General features: G+C 40.4%; 2 protein-coding genes across 2 annotated transcripts in view; both read right to left on the bottom strand.

Moving 5' to 3' along the window:
* LOC143912391 (uncharacterized) overlaps positions 1-12,950 on the bottom strand; it is a 42,634-nt gene extending 29,684 nt beyond the window's left edge. Inside the window, exon 1 of the mRNA XM_077431669.1 lies at positions 12,231-12,950. Within this exon, the coding sequence (XP_077287795.1) occupies positions 12,231-12,950 (720 nt within the window). The remainder of the gene's footprint in view (positions 1-12,230) is intronic.
* Positions 12,951-14,570: 1,620 nt separating this feature from the next.
* On the bottom strand, positions 14,571-23,681 carry LOC143912390 (uncharacterized). The gene is made up of 2 exons (XM_077431668.1): positions 22,962-23,681; positions 14,571-14,780 (listed from the first exon to the last, which is right to left on the bottom strand). The coding sequence occupies exons 1-2, from the start codon at positions 23,679-23,681 to the stop codon at positions 14,571-14,573; spliced, it is 930 nt and encodes a 309-aa protein (XP_077287794.1).
* Between the last annotated feature and the right edge of the window lie 977 nt (positions 23,682-24,658).

Raw genomic sequence — 24,658 nt, 5'->3', positions numbered from 1 at the left:
ATTGAAATCAAAGAATTCGACATTGCAAAAATATTTACAAAACGTGCTAACCAAACCAAACCTAACCCAACCAAACCTAACTATCACCATAATCAAATAATTCGACATGGAAAAAATATACAAATAACTCGCCAACCTCACCAAACCTCACCCAACTTAACCTACCGATCACCGAAATCAAAGATTTCGACATTGCAAAAATATACAAAAAAATCGCTAACCTCATTAAACCAAACCCAGCCTAACCTAACTATTATTGAAATCGAAGAATTCGACATTGCAAAAATATACAAAAACTCGCTAACCTCACCAAACCTAACCCAACCTAACCTAACTATCATTGAAATCAAAGAATTCGACATTGCAAAAATATACAAAAAAATCGCTAACCTCATCAAAACAAACCCAACCTTACCTAACTATCATTGAAATCAAAGAATTCGACATTGCAAAAATATACAAAAAAACTCGCTTACCCCACCAAACCTAACCCAACTGAACCTAACCATCATCGAAATCAAAGATATCGACATTGCAAAAATATACAAAAAAATCGCTTACCTCATTAAACCAAACCCAGCCTAACCTAACCATCACCGAAATCAAAAAATTCGAGATTGTAAGTTATTAAAAAAACTCGATAACCTTACAAAACCTAACCCAACCTTACCTAACCATCACTGAAATAGAAGAATTCGAGATTGTAAGATTTCACAAAACTCGGTAACCTCACCAAACCTCACCCAACCTAACCTACCGATCACCGAAATCAAAGATTTCGACATTGCAAAAATATACAAAAAACTCGCTTACCCCACCAAACCTAAACCAACCTAACCGAACTATCATTGAAATCAAAGAATTCGACATTGCAAAAATATTTACAAAACGTGCTAACCTCACCAAACCTAACCCAACCTAACCTAACCATCACCAAAATCCAAGAATTCGACATTGCAAAAATATACACAAAACGTGCTCACCTCACCAAACCTAACCCAACTTAACCTAACTATCACCATAATCAAAGAATTCGACATGGAAAAAATATACAAATAACTCGCCAACCTCACCAAACCTCACCCAACTTAACCTACCGATCACCGAAATCAAAGATTTCGACATTGCAAAAATATACAAAAAACTCGCTTACCTCACCAAACCTAACCCAACCTTACCTATCTATCATTGAAATCAAAGAATTCGACATAGCAAAAATATAAAAAAAACTCGCTAAACTACCCAAAACTAATAATCCAAACATAATAATCCAACCATCACCGAAATCAAAGAATTCGAGATTGTAAGTTATTCACAAATCTCGATAACCTTACCAAACCTAACCCAACCTAACCCAACCTAACCTTACCATCACTAAAACCAAAGAATTCGAGATTGTAAGATTTCACGAAACTCGGTAATCTCACCAAACCTCACCCAACCTAACCTACCGATCACCGAAATCAAAGATTTCGACATTGCAAAAAGATACAAAAAACTCGCTAACCTCACTTAACCTAACCCAACCTAACCTTACCATCACCGAAATCCAAGAATTCGACATTTCAAAAATATACACAAAACGTGCTCACCTCCCCAAAGCTAACCCAACCTAACCTAACTATCACCAAAATCAAAGAATTCGACATTGCCAAATTATACATAAAACTCGCTAACCTCACCAAACCTTACCCAACCTCACCTTCCCATCACCGAAATCAAAGATTTCGACATTGCAAAAATATACAAAAAACTCGCTAACCCCACCAAACCTAACCCAACCTAACCGAACTATCATTGAAATCAAAGAATTCGACATTGCAAAAATATTTACAAAACGTGCTAACCTCACCAAACCTAACCCAACCTAACCTAACTATCACCATAATCAAATAATTCGACATGGAAAAAATATACAAATAACTCGCCAACCTCACCAAACCTCACCCAACTTAACCTAACGATCACCGAAATCAAAGATTTCGACATTGCAAAAATATACAAAAAAATCGCTAACCTCATTAAACCAAACCCAGCCTAACCTAACTATTATTGAAATCGAAGAATTCGACATTGCAAAAATATACAAAAACTCGCTAACCTCACCAAACCTAACCCAACCTAACCTAACTATCATTGAAATCAAAGAATTCGACATTGCAAAAATATACAAAAAAATCGCTAACCTCATCAAAACAAACCCAACCTAACCTAACTTTCATTGAAATCAAAGAATTCGACATTGCAAAAATATACAAAAAAACTCGCTTACCCCACCAAACCTAACCCAACTGAACCTAACCATCATCGAAATCAAAGATATCGACATTGCAAAAATATACAAAAAAATCGCTTACCTCATTAAACCAAACCCAGCCTAACCTAACCATCACCGAAATCAAAAAATTCGAGATTGTAAGTTATTAAAAAAACTCGATAACCTTACAAAACCTAACCCAACCTTACCTAACCATCACTGAAATAGAAGAATTCGAGATTGTAAGATTTCACAAAACTCGGTCACCTCACCAAACCTCACCCAACCTAACCTACCGATCACCGAAATCAAAGATTTCGACATTGCAAAAATATACAAAAAACTCGCTAACCCCACCAAACCTAAACCAACCTAACCGAACTATCATTGAAATCAAAGAATTCGACATTGCAAAAATATTTACAAAACGTGCTAACCTCACCAAACCTAACCCAACCTAACCTAACCATCACCAAAATCCAAGAATTCGACATTGCAAAAATATACACAAAACGTGCTCACCTCACCAAACCTAACCCAACTTAACCTAACTATCACCATAATCAAAGAATTCGACATGGAAAAAATAAACAAATAACTCGCCAACCTCACCAAACCTCACCCAACTTAACCTACCGATCACCGAAATCAAAGATTTCGACATTGCAAAAATATACAAATACTCGCTAACCTCACCAAACCTAACCTAACCTAACTTAACTATCACCAAAACCAAAGAATTCGACATTGCCAAAATATCCACAAAATGTTCCTTCCCCACCAAACCTAACAAAACTGAACCTAACCATCATCGAAATCAAAGATTTCGACATTGCAAAAATATACAAAAAAATCGCTAACCTCATTAAACCAAACCCAGCCTAAACTTACTATCATTGAAATCGAAGAATTCGACATTGCAAAAATATACAAAAAACTCGCTAACCTCACCAAACCTAACCCAACCTAACCTCACCATCACCGAAATCAAAGAATTCGAGATAATACGTTTTTCACAAAACTCGCTAAACTAGAATAACGAAACCCAACTTAACCTAACCATCACCGAAATCAAAGAATTCGAGATTGTTAGATTTGCACAAAGCTCGGTTACTCACCAAACCTCACCCAACTAAACCTACCGATCACCGAAATCAAAGATTTCGACATTGCAAAAATATACAAAAAACTCGCTTTCCTCACCAAAGCAAACCCAACCTAACCTAACCATCACCGAAATCCAAGAATTCGACATTTCAAAAATATTCACAAAACGTGCTAACCTCAGGAAACCTTACCCAACCTAACCTAACTATCACCGAAATCAAAGAATTCGACATTGCAAAAATATACAAATAACTTGCTTACCTCACAAAACCTAATCCAACCTAACCTTACCATGACCGAAATCAAAGAATTCGATTGCAAAAATATTCACAAAACTCGATAACCTCACCAAACCTAACCCTACCTAACCTAACACAACCTAACCTAACCATCACCGAAATCAAAGAATTCGAGATTGTTCGTTATTCACAAAACTCGCTTACCTCAACAAACGAAACACACTTAACCTAACCATGACCAAAATCAAAGAATTCGAGATTGTTAGTTATTCACAAAACTCGATAACCATAAACCAAACCTAACCCAACCTAACCCAACCATCACTGAAATCAAAGAATTCGAGATTGTTAGATTTACCCAAAACTCGGTAACCCCACCAAACCTAACCCAACCAAACCTAACATCACCGAAATCAAAGAATTCGAGATTGTACGTTATTTTACAAAACTCGCTACCCACTTCAAACGAAACCCAACTTTACCTAACTATGACCGAAAAGAATGAATTCGAGATTGTAAGTTATTCACAAAACTCGATAACTTTATCAAACCCAACCCAACCAAACCCGACCATCACTGAAATCAAAAAATTCGAGATTGTTAGTTATTCACAAAACTCGATAACCTCACCAAACCTAACCCCACTAAACCTAACCCAACCAAACCCAACCATCACTGAAATCAAAGAATTCGAGATTGTTAGTTATTAACAAACCTCGATAACCTCACCAAACCTAACCCCACCTAACCTAGCCCAACCTAACTTAACCATCACCGAAATCAAAGAATTCGAGATTGTTAGTTATTCACAAAACTCGATAACCTTACGAAACCTAACCCAACCTAACCTAACCTAACCTAACTATCACCGAAATCCAAGAATTCGACATTGCAAAAATATACACAAAACTCGCTAACATACCCAAACCTAACTTAACCTTACCTAACAATCATTGAAATCAAAGAATTCTACATAGCAAAAATATACAAAAAACTCGCAAACTTCACCAAACGAAACCCAACCTAACCTAACCATGACCAAAATCAAAGAATTCGATTTCAAAAATATACACAAAACGTAGTTACCTTACCAAACCTAACCCAACCTAACCTAACCATCACTGAAATCAAAGAATTCGAGATTGTAAGATTTGCACAAAACTCGGTAACCTCAACGCACCTCACCCTACTTAACCTACCGATCACCGAAATCAAAGATTTCGACATTGCAAAAATATACAAAAAACTCGCTTACCTCACCAAAGCTAACCCAACCTTACCTAACCATCACCGAAATCCAAGAATTCGACATTGCAAAAATATACAAAAAACGTGCTAAACTCACCAAACCTAACCCAACCTAACCTAACCATCACCAAAATCCAAGAATTCGACATTGCAAAAATATACAAAAAACTCGCTTACCTCACCAAACCTAACCCAACCCAACCTAACCTAACTATCACTGAAATCAAAGAATTCGAGATTGTAAGATTTGCACAAAACCCGGTAACTTCACCAAACCTCACCCAACTTAACCTACCGATCACCGAAATGAAAGATTTCGACATTGCAAAAATATACAAAAAACTCGCTTACCTCACCAAAGCTAACCCAACCTAACCTAACCATCACCGAAATCCAAGTATTCGACATTGCAAAAATATTCACAAAACGTGCTAACCTCACGAAACCTAACCCAACCTAACCTAACTATCACCGAAATCAAAGAATTTGACATTGCAAAAATATACAAAAAACTCGCTTACCTCAAGAAACCTAATCCAACCTTACCTAACCATGACCGAAATCAAAGAATTCGATTGCAAAAATATTCATAAAACTCGATAACCTCACCAAACCTAACCCTAACCTAACCCAACCTAACCTTACCATCACCGAAATTAAAGAATTCGAGATTGTTCGTTATTCACAAAACTCGCTTACTTCAACAAACGAAACACACCTAACCTAACCATGACTAAAATCAAAGAATTCGAGATTGTAAGTTATTCACAAAACTCGATAACCAAAAACCAAACCTAACCCAACCTAACCCAACCATCACTGAAATTAAAGAATTCGAGATTGTTAGATTTGCACAAAACTCGGTAACCTCCCCAAACCTAACCCAACCTAACCTAACATCACCGAAATCAAAGAATTCTAGATTGTACGTTATTTTACAAAACTCGCTAACCGCATTAAACGAAACCCAACTTTACCTAACAATGACCGAAAACAATGAATTTAAGATTGTAAGTTATTCACAAAACTCGATAACTTTATCAAACCCAACCCAACCAAACCCAACCATCACTGAAATCAAAGAATTCGAGATTGTTAGTTATTAACAAAACTCGATAACCTCACCAAACATAACCCCACTCAACCTAACCCAACCAAACCCAACCATCACTGAAATCAAAGAATTCGAGATTGTTAGTTATTAACAAAACTCGATAACCTCACCAAACCTAACCCCACCTAACCTAACCCAACCTAACCTAACCATCACCGAAATCAAAGAATTCGAGATTGTACGTTATTCACAAATCTCGCTAACCTCACCAAACCTAAACCAACCTAACCTATCCATCACCGAAATAAAAGAATTCGACATTGTAAAATATTCACAAAACTCGATAACCTTACCAAACCTAACCCAACCTAACCTAACCATCACCGAAATCAAAGAATTCGAGATTATAAGATTTACACAAAACTCGGTAACCTCACCAAACCTAACCCAACCTTACCTCACCATCACCGAAATCAAAGAATTCGAGATTGTTCGTTTTTCACAAAACTCGCTAACCTCAAAAAACGAAACCCAACTTAACCTAACGATGACCGAAATCAAAGAATTCGAGATTAATAGTTATTCACAAAACCCGATAACCTTACGAAACCTAACCCAACCTAACCCAACCATCAATTAAATTAAAGATTCGAGATTGTAAGATTTGCACAAAACTCGGTAACCTCACCAAACCTCACCCAACCTAACCTACACATCACCGAAATCAAAGATTTAGACATTGCAAGAATATACAAAAATCTCGCTAACCCCACCAAACCTAACGTAACCTAACCTTACTTTTATTGAAATCAAAGAATTCGACAAGGCAAAAATATACAAGAAAACCCGCTAACCTCACCAAACGAAACCCAACCTAACCTAGCCATGACCGAAATCAAAGAATTCGATTTCAGAAATATACACAAAACGTGGAAACCTTACCAAACCTAACTCAACCTAACCTAACCATCACTGAAAACAAAGAATTCAAGATTGTAAGGTTTACACAAAACTTGGTAACCTCACCAAACCTATCCCAACCTAACCTACCGAACACCGAAATCAAAAATTTCGACATTGCGAAAACATACAAAAAACTCGCTAACCTCACAAAACCTTACCCAACCTAACCTAACTATCACCAAAATCAAAGAATTTGACATTGAAAAAATATACAAAAATCTCGCTTACCTCACCAAACCTAATCCAACCTAACCTAACCATCACCGAAATCAAAGAATTCGACAATATTAGTTTCTCACAAAACTCGCTTGACTCACGAAACCAAAACCAACCTAAGCTAACCATCACCGAAATCAAAGATTTCGAAATTGTAAGATTTACACAAAACTCGGTAACCTCACCAAACCTAACCCAACCTAACCTACCCATCACCGAAATCAAAGATTTCGACATTGCAATAATATACAAAAAAATCGCTAACCTCAACAAACCTTACTAAACCTAACCTAACCATCACTGAAATCATAAATTTGACATTGTAAGTTTAGCGCAAAACTCGATAACTTCACCCAACCTAACCTACTGAACACCGAAATCAAAGATTTTGACTTGCGAAAACATGCGAAAACATACAAAAAACTCGCTCACCTCACCAAACCTAACTTTATTATCATTGAAATCAAAGACTTCGACATTGCAAAAATATACAAAAACTTGCTACCCTCACCAAACCTAACCAGACCTAACCTAACCATCACCGAAATCAAAGAATTCGAGATTGTTAGTTATTCACAAAACTCGATAACCTTACCAAACCTAATCCAACCTAACCTAACCATCACCGAAATCAAAGAATTCGAGATTGTAAGATTTACACAAATCTCGGCAACCTCACCAAACCTAACCCAACCTTACCTAACCATGACCGAAATCAAAGAATTGGAGCATGCAAAAACATAAAAAAAACTCGCTAACCTCACCAAACCTTACCCAACCTAACCTGTCTGTCATTGAAATCAAAGAATTCGACATTGCAAAAATATACAAAACCTCGCTAACCTCACCAAACCTAACCCAACCTAACCTTCCCATCACCGAAATAAAAGAATTCGACATTGTAAAATATTCACAAAACTTGATATCCACACCAAACCTTATCCAACCTAACCTACCGATCACCGAAATCAAAGATTTCGACATTGCAAAAATATACAAAAAACTCGCTTACCTCACCAAACCTAACCCAACCTAACCCAACCTAACCTTACCATGACCGAAATCAAAGAATTCGAGATTGTAAGCTATTCACAAAACTCTATAACCTTACGAAACCTAACCCAACCTAACCCAACCATCACTGAAATCAAAGAATTCGAGATTGTAAGATTTGCACAAAACACGCTAACCTCACCAAACCTAACCCAACCTAAACTTCCCATCACCAAAATCAAAGATTTCGACATTGCAAAAATATACAAAAAAATCGCTAACCTCCCCAAACCTTACCCAACCTAACTTAACTATCACCAAAATCAAAGAATTCGACATTGCAAAAATGTACAAAAAACTCGCTAGACTCACAAACCTATCCCAACCTAACCTTCCCATCACCGAAATCAAAGATTTCGACATTGCAAAAATATACAAAAAAAATCGCTAACCTCCCCAAACCTTACCCAACCTCACTTAACTATCACCAAAATCAAAGAATTTGACATTGCAAAAATATACAAAAAACTCGCTTAACTCACCAAACCTATCCCAACCTAACCTTCCCATCACCAAAATCAAAGATTTCGACATTGCAAAAATATACAAAAAAATCGCTAACCTCATCAAAACAAAGCAACTAAATCAAAGAATTCTTTGATTTCGCAAAAATATTCAAAAAACTCTCTTACCTCATCAAACCTAACCCAACCTAACCTAACTATCATTGAAATCAAAGAATTCGACATAGAAAAAATATAAAAAAACTCGCTAAACAACCAGAACCTAATAATCCAAACCTTATAATCCAACTGTCACCGAAATCAAAGAATTCGAGATTGTAAGTTATTAACAAAACTCAAAAACCTTACCAAACCTAACCCAACCTAACCTAACCATCACTGAAATCAAAGAATTCGAGATTGTAAGATTTCACAAAACTCGGTTACTCACCAAACCTCACCCAACCTAACCTACCTATAACCGAAATCAAAGATTTTGACATTGCAAAAATACACAAAAAACTGGCTAACCCCACCAAACCTAACCTAAACTAACCGAACTATCATTGAAATCAAAGAATTCGAGATTGTAAGTTATTCACAAAACTCGGTAACCTCACCAAACCTAACCCAACCTTACCGAACCATCACTGAAATCAAAAAATTCGAGATTGTAAGAGTTCCCAAAACTCGGTTACCCCACCAAACCTCACCCAACCTAACCTAACTATCACCAAAATCAAAGAATTCGACATTGCAAAAATATACATAAAACTCGCTAGCCTCACCAAACCTAACCCAACCTAACCTCACCATCACCGAAATCAAAGAATTCGAGATAATACGTTTTTCACAAAACTCGCTAAACTAGAATAACGAAACCCAACTTAACCTAACCATCACCGAAATCAAAGAATTCGAGATTGTACATTATTTTACAAAACTCGCTAACCGCAATAAACGAAACCCAACTTAACCTAACCATGACCGAAATCAAAGAATTCGAGATTGTAAGTTATTCAAAAAACTCGATAACCTCACCAAACCTAACCCCACCTTACCTAACCATCACCAAAATCCAAGAATTCGACATTGCAAAAATATACAAAAAACGTGCTAAACTCACCAAACCTAACCCAACCTAACCTAACCATCACCGAAATCCAAGAATTCGACATTCGACAAGAAACCTAACCTAACCTAACCTTTTTTTTTTTTTTTTTTTTTTTTTTTTTTTTTTTTTTATCGTCGGAGGTGGGGAATCTTCCAAAGACATCCTCCAGCCCGAACTGGAGGATAGTGTCGGATTTTTACCGACTAAACCCCACCCCCTTGACTCCCCTGCTCCCCGGACACATTTTCATGTTTTGCTTCGGGAAAGCAGTTTTGTCTTAGCCATTTATGGCTCTTCCTTCGAGTTCTCGGGTTCTTTCTGCTTCTTCTTTATTTTTCATTATCATCGAAGCAAATGCTTCCCACGCTGACCAGGCAGTTGCGCTATCCAGTATGACGAAGATTATGTTTATCGGCGTCAGGTGTTCTACGCCGATTACAGTTCTGAATGTTCTTCTGTCGTCTTCCCATGCTGGACAATCAAAGGTTGTGTGGGCCGCGTCGTCTTTCTCGTTTTCACAGTGGTGGCACTTCGGAGTTGTTTCCTTTCCTATTTTGTGTAGGTAGGTCCCGAAGCACCCGTGACCTGTGAGTATTTGGGTCGTGTGGTGATTCAGTTCGCCGTGCTTTCTTTGGCACCACGCTTTTAGGTCTCCGATGAGATGGTGTGTCCATCGACCTTTTTCTGAGTTGTTCCATCTGTCTTGCCATTTGATCATCGTTGTCTCTCTGGCTGCACTCTTCTTTTCACCTCTGTAGATCGCTTGTCGTTCTAGAGCGAGTAAGTCGATCGGTGGAATGGCGCACAACACCAGGATGGCATCTTCAGATACTGTACGGTATGCCGCTGCGACTCTTAATGCAGCTCTTCTTTGTACTCTTGCGAGGCTGAGCCTCGTCCTCTCAACCTTTGTTTTTTCCGCCCAAATCGGAGCACCGTACAGGAGGACTGAGTGTACTACTTCACAGTATAGTTTTCTTCTCCTCTGTTTCGGTCCACCGATGTTGGGCATCAGTCTGGCGAGGTCTTCTGCTATTTGGGCCGCCCTAGCTCCCGCTTTTTCCGCATGTTTTGCAAAGCGTAGTTTGTCATCTAACTGCACTCCCAAATACCGCAGTGATCTGCTGAACGTCACCTCAAAACCGTTGACTGTTATTTGAGAAGGCAGCAGCTTTCTACGTCTTGTGAAGAATACAGCTTCGGTTTTCTGGACGGCGAGCTCCAAGCCCGCATCCACGAGCCATTTTTTAACCCTTCTTATGGCTTCTTCGCTTCTTAGGCGTAAAGATGTTGTGTTCTTTGCGGTGACAAGCAACGCGACATCGTCAGCAAAGGCGACCAGGCTCGTTTCATCTGGCATTGGGATCTTCAACAAGCCGTCGTACATTACATTCCAAAGCGCCGGGCCCAGGACCGATCCCTGTGGTACGCCCGCAGTGACTGATCGTTCGTATTTTTTGCCCATGCATTCATACAGAAGGATTCTGTCCGAAAAATAGCTCTCGATCATCTTGATAAGTTTTTCCGGAGCATTGATAGTGACTAATGCATCGAGAGTCCTTCCCCAGTTGGCAGTGTTGAATGCATTTTTTATGTCGAGCGCGATCATCACAACATGTTTGCTCGCCTTGACGCTCCCACGCCATGCAAGTCTTACGGTGTTTACGACTTCACTGATCGCGTCAATAGTTGAGCGACCGGGTCGAAATCCAAATTGCTGCGATGACAGTCCTGTGTCGCTGTTTTCTAGCTGTTGTTGTAGTCGCTGTAGGAGAAGTCTCTCTAGTAACTTTCCTACCCCGTCAAGTAGGCAGAGTGGCCTGTATGATGAAGGTCCTGGTGGGCCTCCCTTTCCTTTTGAAATCAGCACGAGTTTTTGTCTTTTCCATGGTTTTGGAAAGGTTCCTTCCGACAGACAAGCATTGAAGGTCGTCAACAGCAACGCAGGATCGCTCAAGGCAATTCTTTTAATAACTGCGTTTGGAATGCAGTCCGGTCCCGGCGCCTTTTCAATATTTATTCGTTTGGCGGCTGCTACGACTTCTTCCTCCGTGAAAATCGGCATCTCATCACCAGTACTGCTCGCCGATCGTCTTTCCATCACTGGGTGTTGCGGAAAGAGGCCATCTATGACCAATTCAAGACTCGCCTTATTTTCAAGATATGGATCGACAGTTCCAATTCGGAGCTTTTTCCTTATGATCTTATATGGGCTCCCCCACGGATTCACATCAATCGATTTGCAGAGCTCTTTCCAGCATCTCTCTTTACTTTCTTTTATAGCTTTTCGTAAAGCTATCCTGGCTTCTTGATATTTCACTCTGTGCTGTTCATTGCTTGACCGTCGTTGTGCTCGGCGTCTGCAGGTTAAGCACTCGCGGCGAAGTATGGCGATGTTTTCGGTCCACCAGAAGACCGGGTGCCTCTTTTTACCTCCGCGTCTCGGCATCGATGCGTCGCAGCTCTCACTCAATAGGTCATTTAATGAGTTGGCAATGTCTTCGGCTCCAACCCCGCTGCTTGCGACGTCAGTCACTTTTGATCTTAGTTCTGCAACGGCTTCGTCCAAAGCTACGATGTCCAGCTTACGAGCTCCCCAGCCAGAACTAGAAGGTAACATTTGTGGCCCGGCGAGGCGATCTTCCAACTCGAAGCCAATGTAGCGATGGTCGCTGTGAGAGTAGCTGTCAAGCACTTGCCATTTTCGGATCCTGCCAATTATTGTTTCACCTGCAAATGTGACATCGATGACCGATCCGGTGCTGCCCCGAACGAACGTGTAAGCACTTCCTACGTTAGCCGCATGCAGATGTAAATGCGATGCCATTTCAGAGAGTAAAATACCTCTGCGATCCGTTTTTTGAGAGCCCCACTCTGGAGCTTTTGAGTTAAAATCTCCGGCAACGACAACAGGTAAGGTCGATGTTCTCACGTCATCTTCAAGGCAGACGAGATCTCTCTTGAACTCCTCTACTGTTGCACTAGGAGAAAAATAGCAGCTATAGAACCTCACTCCCCTCATCTCCACCCACGTCCAGCCTTGGACGCCAATTGAAACAGCATTCGTGATTCGCAGGTGGGCAGTTGGTGTGTAGATTGCAGATCTTGAGCTTGCATCCGAATACCATCGATGAGGAATGTTGCGGTACTGTTCAGACACAATCACGAGGTCCGCTCGCCGCTCCTCTGCTGTCTGTATCATCACATCCTGCGCCGCCTGGCATCCATTCAGATTGATCTGGAGTATGCGGATCATTGTTGTGTTCGTCCTTTCAGAGCAGTCCGGAGGGCTGCACAGCTTCGACTACCGGTCTGATGACCGCTGCTTATTTTTTCTCCTTCACAAATGCTGCAGTGTGGGTCGTTCTTACAAATCACAGCTTTATGGCCTTCCTGGCCGCACTTGTTGCATTCTTTGCTTCTGTCTTGTTTGCTGGCGCATTCTACCGCAATGTGTCCGAATCCCCGACACCTGAAGCATCTTATTATATGGACTCGGAGCCTCAAACGACAATTGACCCATCCGATTCGAATTCTTCCAGCCTTAATCAATTCAGTGGCATCGTCTCTCGGGAGTTTGACCATCGCCATCTGAGTGCCTCCATAAGCCGGTTTGAACGTGATCAATCGCGCATTTCTCACCACATGTGGTGAAGCGCTTGCTAATGCCTCCATCAATTCTGTCTCATCCGTGGCCCCATCGATGTCCCGTATTTCAATGACGACTCCAGGGACGAGCCTCTTCACAGTCGCACCATTGCCCAGAATCGCGGAAATCGCACCCATTAGCTCTTCCGTTTTTGTTGTTCCTTTTTGCATTTTTATAAGAACTTCTCCACCCTTTGTTTGACGAATAGCGGCAACATCTACATTCTCCATTGGAATTTCTTTTCTGATTTTCTTTAAGGTGTCTGCATATGTCACCGTGCCGTCTGACTTTATTGTTATAGCCTCATTTCTGGGGCCTGGTGGAAATCGCGCATATCGATCTTGAAAGATATTTTCAATGTTTGGCTGACGCCGATCGTTGTTGTTGTTGGTGTTCTTTGTATTATTTGTTCTTTTATTCTTTTTATTCCGCCTTCTTTTTGACCTTACTTCTTTCCAGGAATCCTCTTTTGGTTGATCTAGTGAGGATGCCGAGTCCATGATTGCGGGATTTTCCGGTATTAAAGCATTTGGAGGATTCTTTAAAACATCGCTCGAGGTGGGATTGAGTTCTATTAGTGTTTTAGTTTGTAATCTATGCTTTAACAGGTCTAGTTTTATGTCTTTATATGTATTAAAGGCTATCATTGCCTCTTCAATTCCATCCTTGATTGGAACGTAGGTATTTTTACGTATTTTACTATTGAGATCAATTAGAATTAATTCTAATTTGTGGAATACCTTCTGCTCGAGAGCTTCTTTAGCAGTAATCTCACACATTTCCAAAGATATGCTAGCCATTGTTGTCATTATTCCAATTTCTCCGACTAAAAAGTTCACCGTGATCGTTAATTTTTCAATCGGTACGCGCTCGCACACTATTTATTTTGGTCGTTGTTAGTGGTACTTTGATCTGCCGTAATCGCAACAAGTCGTTAGCAACGTAGTTGTTATTGTTATTAATGAGCTGTTGTAAGACGTTTATGTTGTGATGGACACTTTAACACTAACTTTGTCTCTTGTCTCCAGTCAACAGTGTTACGATTCACCGTGGGTGTGTGTAAATGATAGTAATTCGAGTTTTTCAAAGCAATGTGTCTAATTCGTTTGCCGAATTCAATCTAACCAATGAAAAAATTCACCGTTGCCGTTTATTATTTATTCAGCACACACATGCGCATTGGTCATATTTAATGTTATTTCGTTTTGCTGCAAGCGCATAAAGCCGTTAGCAACGTAGTTGTTGTTGGTATCGATAAGTTTTCCTTAGCCACCTGTATTGTGCTGAGGAAATGAAACCCAAATCTGTCTCTTGCCTCCAATTCCAGCTATAAATTACAATAGTTGAAGTGCTTTTGTGCAATATGTAAAACGAATCCAATCCTTCCGATACAACGTTCACCGTGGTCGTTGATTTTTCAATCGGCACTTGATTGCACTGTTAAAAAACAGCTGTTAGCAACACAATTGTTATCGATGCCTTTTCGTTGGGCGTTTGTGTTGTAATTGAGATGTGAACGCCAACTATGCCTTTTAGCACCAGTTATCAGTCCCAAAATTCACCGCGACGATGATGAAATAAACTTGATTGCTTCCATGCAACGTCTTCTATGTATTCGATGTGATTGCAGATTGCAAGTTCTTCGTAGCCGTTGGTTTTAATTTACTTTTTTTTTGAACACGCGCATGCGCAATGCTTCACTTGTTCAGAGTTAGTGGTATTACGATCAACCGCAAGCATAGCCAGCTGTAAACAAGGTTAGCGTATCTATGCAACGTAACGGATTTTTAATGAAAACTTACCTCGATTCCTTACCTCGTCTGGAGCTGATGCAGATGCTATTAGAATGCTAATACATTACTTTGGAGTCAATGAAGTCCTCTGGACACCGCAATGCGACGTTGGAGAGCAGTTGCAGTCAGCTTCAGCAATAGCAGGAAAGACCGCCGCTATCCCGTCCGCTCACCACGGCTGCTCATACCCGACAACCTAACCTAACCTAACCTAACCTAACCTAACCTAACCTAACCTAACCTAACCCAACCTAACCTTACTATCACCGAAATCAAAGAATTCGACATTGCAAAAATATACAAAAAACTCGCTTACCTCACAAAACCTAATCCAACCTAACCTAACCATGACCGAAATCAAAGAATTCGATTGCAAAAATATTCACAAAACTCGATAACCTCACCAAACCTAACCCTACCTAACCTAACCCAACCTAACCTAACCCTCACCGAAATCAAAGAATTCGAGATTGTACGTTATTCACAAAACTCGATAACCTAAGCAAACCTAACCCAACCTAACCCAACCATCACTGAAATCAAAGAATTCGAGATTATTAGATTTACCCAAAACTCGGTAACCTCACCAAACCTAACCCAACCTAACCTCACATCACCGAAATCAAAGAATTCGAGATTGTACGTTATTTTACAAAACTCGCTAACCGCATTAAACGAAACCCAACTTTACCTAACTATGACCGAAAACAATGAATTCGAGATTGTTAGTTATTCACAAAACTCGATAACCTTACGAAACCTAACCCAACCTAACCCAACCATCAATTAAATTAAAGATTCGAGATTGTAAGATTTGCACAAAACTCGGGAACCTCACCAAACCTCACCCAACCTAACCTACACATCACCGAAATCAAAGATTTAGACATTGCAAAAATATACAAAAATCTCGCTAACCCCACCAAACCTAACGTAACCCAACCTTACTTTAATTGAAATCAAAGAATTCGACAAGGCAAAAATATACAAGAAAACCAGCTAACCTCACCAAACGAAACCCAACCTAACCTAACCATGACCGAAATCAAAGAATTCGATTTCAGAAATATACACAAAACGTGGAAACCTTACCAAACCTAACCCAACCTAACCTAACCATCACCGAAATCAAAGAATTCAAGATTGTAAGGTTTACACAAAACTTGGTAACCTCACCAAACCTAACCCAACCTAACCTCACCATCACCGAAATCAAAGAATTCGAGATTGTAAGTTTTTCACAAATCTTGCTAAACTCAAAAAACGAAACCCAACTTAACCTTACCATGACCGAAATCAAAAAATTCGAGATTGAAAGTTATTCACAAAACTCGATAACCTCACCAAACCTTACCCCACCTAACCTAACCCAACCTAACCTTACCATCACCGAAATCAAAGAATTCGAGATTGTTAGTTATTAACAAAACTCGATAACCTAACCAAACCTAACCCCACCTAACCTAACCCAACCAAACCCAACCATCACTGAAATCAAAGAATTCGAGATTCTAAGATTACACAATACTCGGTAACCTAACCTTACCTTACCTTACCTAACCTAATCTATCCTAACCTAATCTTCCCATCTCCGAAATCAAAGATTTCGACATTGCAAAAATATACTAAAAAAATCGCTAACCTCATCAAAACAAATCCAACCTTACCTAACTATCATTGAAATCAAAGAATTCGACATTGCAAAAATATACAAAAAACTCGATAACCTCACCAAACCTCACCCAACCTAACCTAATTATCTCTGAAATCAAAGAATTCGACATAGCAAAAATATACAAAAATTCGCTAAACTACCCAAACCTAATAATCCAACCTAACCCAAACATCACCGAAATCAAAGAATTCGAGATTGTAAGTTATTCATAAAACTCGCTAACCTCACCAAAACTAACCCAACCTAACCTAACTATCATTGAAATCAAAGAATTCGACATTGCAAAAATATACAAAAAAATCGCTAACCTCATCAAAACAAACCCAACCTAACCTAACTATCATTGAAATCAAAGAATTCGACATTGCAAAAATATACAAAACCTCGCTAACCTCACCAAACCTAACCCAACCTAACCTTCCCATCACCGAAATAAAAGAATTCGACATTGTAAAATATTCACAAAACTCGATATCCACACCAAACCTCACCCAACCTAACCTACCGATCACCGAAATCAAAGATTTCGACATTGCAAAAATATACAAAAAACTCGCTTACCTCACCAAACCTAACCCAACCTAACTCAACCTAACCTTACCATGACCGAAATCAAAGAATTCGAGATTGTAAGCTATTCACAAAACTCTATAACCTTACGAAACCTAACCCAACCTAACCCAACCATCACTGAAATCAAAGAATTCGAGATTGTAAGATTTGCACAAAACTCGCTAACCTCACCAAACCTAACCCAACCTAAACTTCCCATCACCAAAATCAAAGATTTCGACATTGCAAAAATATACAAAAAAAATCGCTAACCTCCCCAAACCTTACCCAACCTAACTTAACTATCACCAAAATCAAAGAATTCGACATTGCAAAAATATACAAAAAACTCGCTAGACTCACCAAACCTATCCCAACCTAACCTTCCCATCACCGAAATCAAAGATTTCGACATTGCAAAAATATACAAAAAAAATCGCTAACCTCCCCAAACCTTACCCAACCTAACTTAACTATCACCAAAATCAAAGAATTCGACATTGCAAAAATATACAAAAAACTCGCTTAACTCACCAAACCTATCCCAACCTAACCTTCCCATCACCAAAATCAAAGATTTCGACATTGCAAAAATATACAAAAAAATCGCTAACCTCATCAAAACAAAGCAACTAAATCAAAGAATTCTTTGATTTCGCAAAAATATTCAAAAAACTCTCTTACCTCATCAAACCTAACCCAACCTAACCTAACTATCATTGAAATCAAAGAATTCGACATAGAAAAAATATAAAAAAACTCGCTAAACAACCAGAACCTAATAATCCAAACCTTATAATCCAACCGTCACCGAAATCAAAGAATTCGAATTGTAAGTTATTAACAAAACTCGATAACCTTACCAAACCTAACCCAACCTAACCTAACCATCACTGAAATCAAAGAATTCGAGATTGTAAGATTTCACAAAACTCGGTTACTCACCAAACCTCACCCAACCTAACCTACCTATCACCGAAATCAAAGATTTTGACATTGCAAAAATACACAAAAAACTGGCTAACCCCACCAAACCTAACCTAACCTAACCGAACTATCATTGAAATCAAAGAATTCGAGATTGTAAGTTATTCACAAAACTCGGTAACCTCACCAAACCTAACCCAACCTTACCGAACCATCACTGAAATCAAAAAATTCGAGATTGTAAGAGTTCCCAAAACTCGGTTACCCCACCAAACCTCACCCAACCTAACCTAACTATCACCAAAATCAAAGAATTCGACATTGCAAAAATATACATAAAACTCGCTAGCCTCACCAAACCTAACCCAACCTAACCTCACCATCACCGAAATCAAAGAATTCGAGATAAAACGTTTTTCACAAAACTCGCTAAACTAGAATAACGAAAACCAACTTAACCTAACCATCACCGAAATCAAAGAATTCGAGATTGTACATTTATTTTACAAAACTCGCTAACCGCAATAAACGAAACCCAACTTAACCTAACCATGACCGAAATCAAAGAATTCGAGATTGTAAGTTATTCAAAAAACTCAATAACCTCACCAAACCTAACCCCACCTTACCTAACCATCACCAAAATCCAAGAATTCGACATTGCAAAAATATACAAAAAACGTGCTCAACTCACCAAACCTAACCCAACCTAACCTAACCATCACCGAAATCCAAGAATTCGACATTCGACAAGAAACCTAACCTAACCTAACCTAACCTAACCTAACCTAACCTAACCTAACCCAACCTAACCTTACTATCACCGAAATCAAAGAATTCGACATTGCAAAAATATACAAAAAACTCGCTTACCTCACAAAACCTAATCCAACCTAACCTAACCATGACCGAAATCAAAGAATTCGATTGCAAAAATATTCACAAAACTCGATAACCTCACCAAACCTAACCCTACCTAACCTAACCCAACCTAACCTAACCCTCACCGAAATCAAAGAATTCGAGATTGTACGTTATTCACAAAACTCGATAACCTAAGCAAACCTAACCCAACCTAACCCAACCATCACTGAAATCAAAGAATTCGAGATTGTTAGATTTACCCAAAACTCGGTAACCTCACTAAACCTAACCCAACCTAACCTTACATCACCGAAATCAAAGAATTCGAGATTGTACGTTATTTTACAAAACTCGCTAACCGCATTAAACGAAACCCAACTTTACCTAACTATGACCGAAAACAATGAATTCGAAATTGTAAGTTATTCACAAAACTCGATAACTTTATCAAACCCAACCCAACCAAACCCAACCATCACTGAAATCAAAGAATTCGAGATTGTTAGATTTACCCAAAACTCGGTAACCTCACTAAACCTAACCCAACCTAACCTTACATCACCGAAATCAAAGAATTCGAGATTGTACGTTATTTTACAAAACTCGCTAACCGCATTAAACGAAACCCAACTTTACCTAACTATGACCGAAAACAATGAATTCGAAATTGTAAGTTATTCACAAAACTCGATAACTTTATCAAACCCAACCCAACCAAACCCAACCATCACTGAAATCAAAGAATTCGAGATTGTTAGTTATTAACAAAATTCGATAACCTCACCAAACCTAACCCCACTCAACCTAACCCAACCAAACCCAACCATCACTGAAATCAAAGAATTCGAGATTATAAGATTTACACAAAACTCGGTAACCTCACCAAACCTAACCCAACCTTACCTCACCATCCCCGAAATCAAAGAATTCGAGATTGTTCGTTTTTCACAAAACTCGCTTACCTCAAAAAACGAAACCCAACTTAACCTAACCATGACCGAAATCAAAGAATTCGAGATTGTAAGTTATTCACAAAACTCGATAACCTTACGAAACCTAACCCAACCTAACCCAACCATCAATTAAATTAAAGATTCGAGATTGTAAGATTTGCACAAAACTCGGGAACCTCACCAAACCTCACCCAACCTAACCTACACATCACCGAAATCAAAGATTTAGACATTGCAAAAATATACAAAAATCTCGCTAACCCCACCAAACCTAACGTAACCCAACCTTACTTTAATTGAAATCAAAGAATTCGACAAGGCAAAAATATACAAGAAAACCCGCTCACCTCACCAAACGAAACCCAACCTAACCTAACCATGACCGAAATCAAAGAATTCGATTTCAGAAATATACACAAAACGTGGAAACCTTTTTTTTTTTTTTTTTATCGTCGGAGGTGGGGAATCTTCCAAAGACATCCTCCAGCCCGAACTGGAGGATAGTGTCGGATTTTTACCGACTAAACCCCACCCCCTTGACTCCCCTGCTCCCCGGACACATTTTCATGTTTTGCTTCGGGAAAGCAGTTTTGTCTTAGCCATTTATGGCTCTTCCTTCGAGTTCTCGGGTTCTTTCTGCTTCTTCTTTATTTTTCATTATCATCGAAGCAAATGCTTCCCACGCTGACCAGGCAGTTGCGCTATCCAGTATGACGAAGATTATGTTTATCGGCGTCAGGTGTTCTACGCCGATTACAGTTCTGAATGTTCTTCTGTCGTCTTCCCATGCTGGACAATCAAAGGTTGTGTGGGCCGCGTCGTCTTTCTCGTTTTCACAGTGGTGGCACTTCGGAGTTGTTTCCTTTCCTATTTTGTGTAGGTAGGTCCCGAAGCACCCGTGACCTGTGAGTATTTGGGTCGTGTGGTGATTCAGTTCGCCGTGCTTTCTTTGGCACCACGCTTTTAGGTCTCCGATGAGATGGTGTGTCCATCGACCTTTTTCTGAGTTGTTCCATCTGTCTTGCCATTTGATCATCGTTGTCTCTCTGGCTGCACTCTTCTTTTCACCTCTGTAGATCGCTTGTCGTTCTAGAGCGAGTAAGTCGATCGGTGGAATGGCGCACAACACCAGGATGGCATCTTCAGATACTGTACGGTATGCCGCTGCGACTCTTAATGCAGCTCTTCTTTGTACTCTAGCGAGGCTGAGCCTCGTCCTCTCAACCTTTGTTTTTTCCGCCCAAATCGGAGCACCGTACAGGAGGACTGAGTGTACTACTTCACAGTATAGTTTTCTTCTCCTCTGTTTCGGTCCACCGATGTTGGGCATCAGTCTGGCGAGGTCTTCTGCTATTTGGGCCGCCCTAGCTCCCGCTTTTTCCGCATGTTTTGCAAAGCGTAGTTTGTCATCTAACTGCACTCCCAAATACCGCAGTGATCTGCTGAACGTCACCTCAAAACCGTTGACTGTTATTTGAGAAGGCAGCAGCTTTCTACGTCTTGTGAAGAATACAGCTTCGGTTTTCTGGACGGCGAGCTCCAAGCCCGCATCCACGAGCCATTTTTTAACCCTTCTTATGGCTTCTTCGCTTCTTAGGCGTAAAGATGTTGTGTTCTTTGCGGTGACAAGCAACGCGACATCGTCAGCAAAGGCGACCAGGCTCGTTTCATCTGGCATTGGGATCTTCAACAAGCCGTCGTACATTACATTCCAAAGCGCCGGGCCCAGGACCGATCCCTGTGGTACGCCCGCAGTGACTGATCGTTCGTATTTTTTGCCCATGCATTCATACAGAAGGATTCTGTCCGAAAAATAGCTCTCGATCATCTTGATAAGTTTTTCCGGAGCATTGATAGTGACTAATGCATCGAGAGTCCTTCCCCAGTTGGCAGTGTTGAATGCATTTTTTATGTCGAGCGCGATCATCACAACATGTTTGCTCGCCTTGACGCTCCCACGCCATGCAAGTCTTACGGTGTTTACGACTTCACTGATCGCGTCAATAGTTGAGCGACCGGGTCGAAATCCAAATTGCTGCGATGACAGTCCTGTGTCGCTGTTTTCTAGCTGTTGTTGTAGTCGCTGTAGGAGAAGTCTCTCTAGTAACTTTCCTACCCCGTCAAGTAGGCAGAGTGGCCTGTATGATGAAGGTCCTGGTGGGCCTCCCTTTCCTTTTGAAATCAGCACGAGTTTTTGTCTTTTCCATGGTTTTGGAAAGGTTCCTTCCGACAGACAAGCATTGAAGGTCGTCAACAGCAACGCAGGATCGCTCAAGGCAATTCTTTTAATAACTGCGTTTGGAATGCAGTCCGGTCCCGGCGCCTTTTCAATATTTATTCGTTTGGCGGCTGCTACGACTTCTTCCTCCGTGAAAATCGGCATCTCATCACCAGTACTGCTCGCCGATCGTCTTTCCATCACTGGGTGTTGCGGAAAGAGGCCATCTATGACCAATTCAAGACTCGCCTTATTTTCAAGATATGGATCGACAGTTCCAATTCGGAGCTTTTTCCTTATGATCTTATATGGGCTCCCCCACGGATTCACATCAATCGATTTGCAGAGCTCTTTCCAGCATCTCTCTTTACTTTCTTTTATAGCTTTTCGTAAAGCTATCCTGGCTTCTTGATATTTCACTCTGTGCTGTTCATTGCTTGACCGTCGTTGTGCTCGGCGTCTGCAGGTTAAGCACTCGCGGCGAAGTATGGCGATGTTTTCGGTCCACCAGAAGACCGGGCGCCTCTTTTTACCTCCGCGTCTCGGCATCGATGCGTCGCAGCTCTCACTCAATAGGTCATTTAATGAGTTGGCAATGTCTTCGGCTCCAACCCCGCTGCTTGCGACGTCAGTCACTTTTGATCTTAGTTCTGCAACGGCTTCGTCCAAAGCTACGATGTCCAGCTTACGAGCTCCCCAGCCAGAACTAGAAGGTAACATTTGTGGCCCGGCGAGGCGATCTTCCAACTCGAAGCCAATGTAGCGATGGTCGCTGTGAGAGTAGCTGTCAAGCACTTGCCATTTTCGGATCCTGCCAATTATTGTTTCACCTGCAAATGTGACATCGATGACCGATCCGGTGCTGCCCCGAACGAACGTGTAAGCACTTCCTACGTTGGCCGCATGCAGATGTAAATGCGATGCCATTTCAGAGAGTAAAATACCTCTGCGATCCGTTTTTTGAGAGCCCCACTCTGGAGCTTTTGAGTTAAAATCTCCGGCAACGACAACAGGTAAGGTCGATGTTCTCACGTCATCTTCAAGGCAGACGAGATCTCTCTTGAACTCCTCTATTGTTGCACTAGGAGAAAAATAGCAGCTATAGAACCTCACTCCCCTCATCTCCACCCACGTCCAGCCTTGGACGCCAATTGAAACAGCATTCGTGATTCGCAGGTGGGCAGTTGGTGTGTAGATTGCAGATCTTGAGCTTGCATCCGAATACCATCGATGAGGAATGTTGCGGTACTGTTCAGACACAATCACGAGGTCCGCTCGCCGCTCCTCTGCTGTCTGTATCATCACATCCTGCGCCGCCTGGCATCCATTCAGATTGATCTGGAGTATGCGGATCATTGTTGTGTTCGTCCTTTCAGAGCAGTCCGGAGGGCTGCACAGCTTCGACTACCAGTCTGATGACCGCTGCTTATTTTTTCTCCTTCACAAATGCTGCAGTGTGGGTCGTTCTTACAAATCACAGCTTTATGGCCTTCCTGACCGCACTTGTTGCATTCTTTGCTTCTGTCTTGTTTGCTGGCGCATTCTACCGCAATGTGTCCGAATCCCCGACACCTTACCAAACCTAACCCAACCTAACCTAACCATCACCGAAATCAAAGAATTCGAGATTGTAAGGTTTACACAAAACTTGGTAACCTCACCAAACCTAACCCAACCTAACCTCACCATCACCGAAATCAAAGAATTCGAGATTGTAAGTTTTTCACAAATCTTGCTAAACTCAAAAAACGAAACCCAACTTAACCTTACCATGACCGAAATCAAAAAATTCGGGATTGAAAGTTATTCACAAAACTCGATAACCTCACCAAACCTTACCCCACCTAACCTAACCCAACCTAACCTTACCATCACCGAAATCAAAGAATTCGAGATTGTTAGTTATTAACAAAACTCGATAACCTCACTAAACCTAACCCCACCTAACCTAACCCAACCAAACCCAACCATCACTGAAATCAAAGAATTCGAGATTGTTAGTAATTAACAAAACTCGATAACCTCACCAAACCTAACCCCACCTAACCTTACCCAACCTAACCTAACCATCACCGAAATCTAAGAATTCGAGATTGTACGTTATTCACAAATCTCGCTAACCTTACCAAACCTAACCCAACCTAACCTAACCATCACCGAAATCAAAGAATTCGAGATTATAAGATTAACACAAAACTCTGTAACCTCACCAAACCTAACCCAACCTAACTTCACCATCACCGAAATCAAAGAATTCGAGAATGTTCGTTATTCACAAAACTCGCTAACCTCACCAAACCATAACCAACCTAACCTATCCATCACCGAAATAA

The sequence above is a fragment of the Arctopsyche grandis genome, chromosome 5, assembly GCF_051622035.1.
Source record: "Arctopsyche grandis isolate Sample6627 chromosome 5, ASM5162203v2, whole genome shotgun sequence".
In the NCBI taxonomy this organism is placed as follows: Eukaryota; Metazoa; Arthropoda; class Insecta; order Trichoptera; family Hydropsychidae; genus Arctopsyche; species Arctopsyche grandis.
This window is presented reverse-complemented; position numbering and strand designations above follow the sequence as displayed.

What these genes read in the sequence shown, in the direction of transcription:
- LOC143912390 (XM_077431668.1), bottom strand. Translation starts at nt 23,681, where the DNA reads ATGATCCGCATACTCCAGATCAATCTGAATGGATGCCAGGCGGCGCAG. An exon ending in TTGCAGAACTAAGATCAAAA is followed by an intron (nt 14,781 to 22,961) that starts GTGACTGACGTC and finishes GTTTTTTAACAG; the next exon opens with TGCAATCAAGTGCCGATTGA.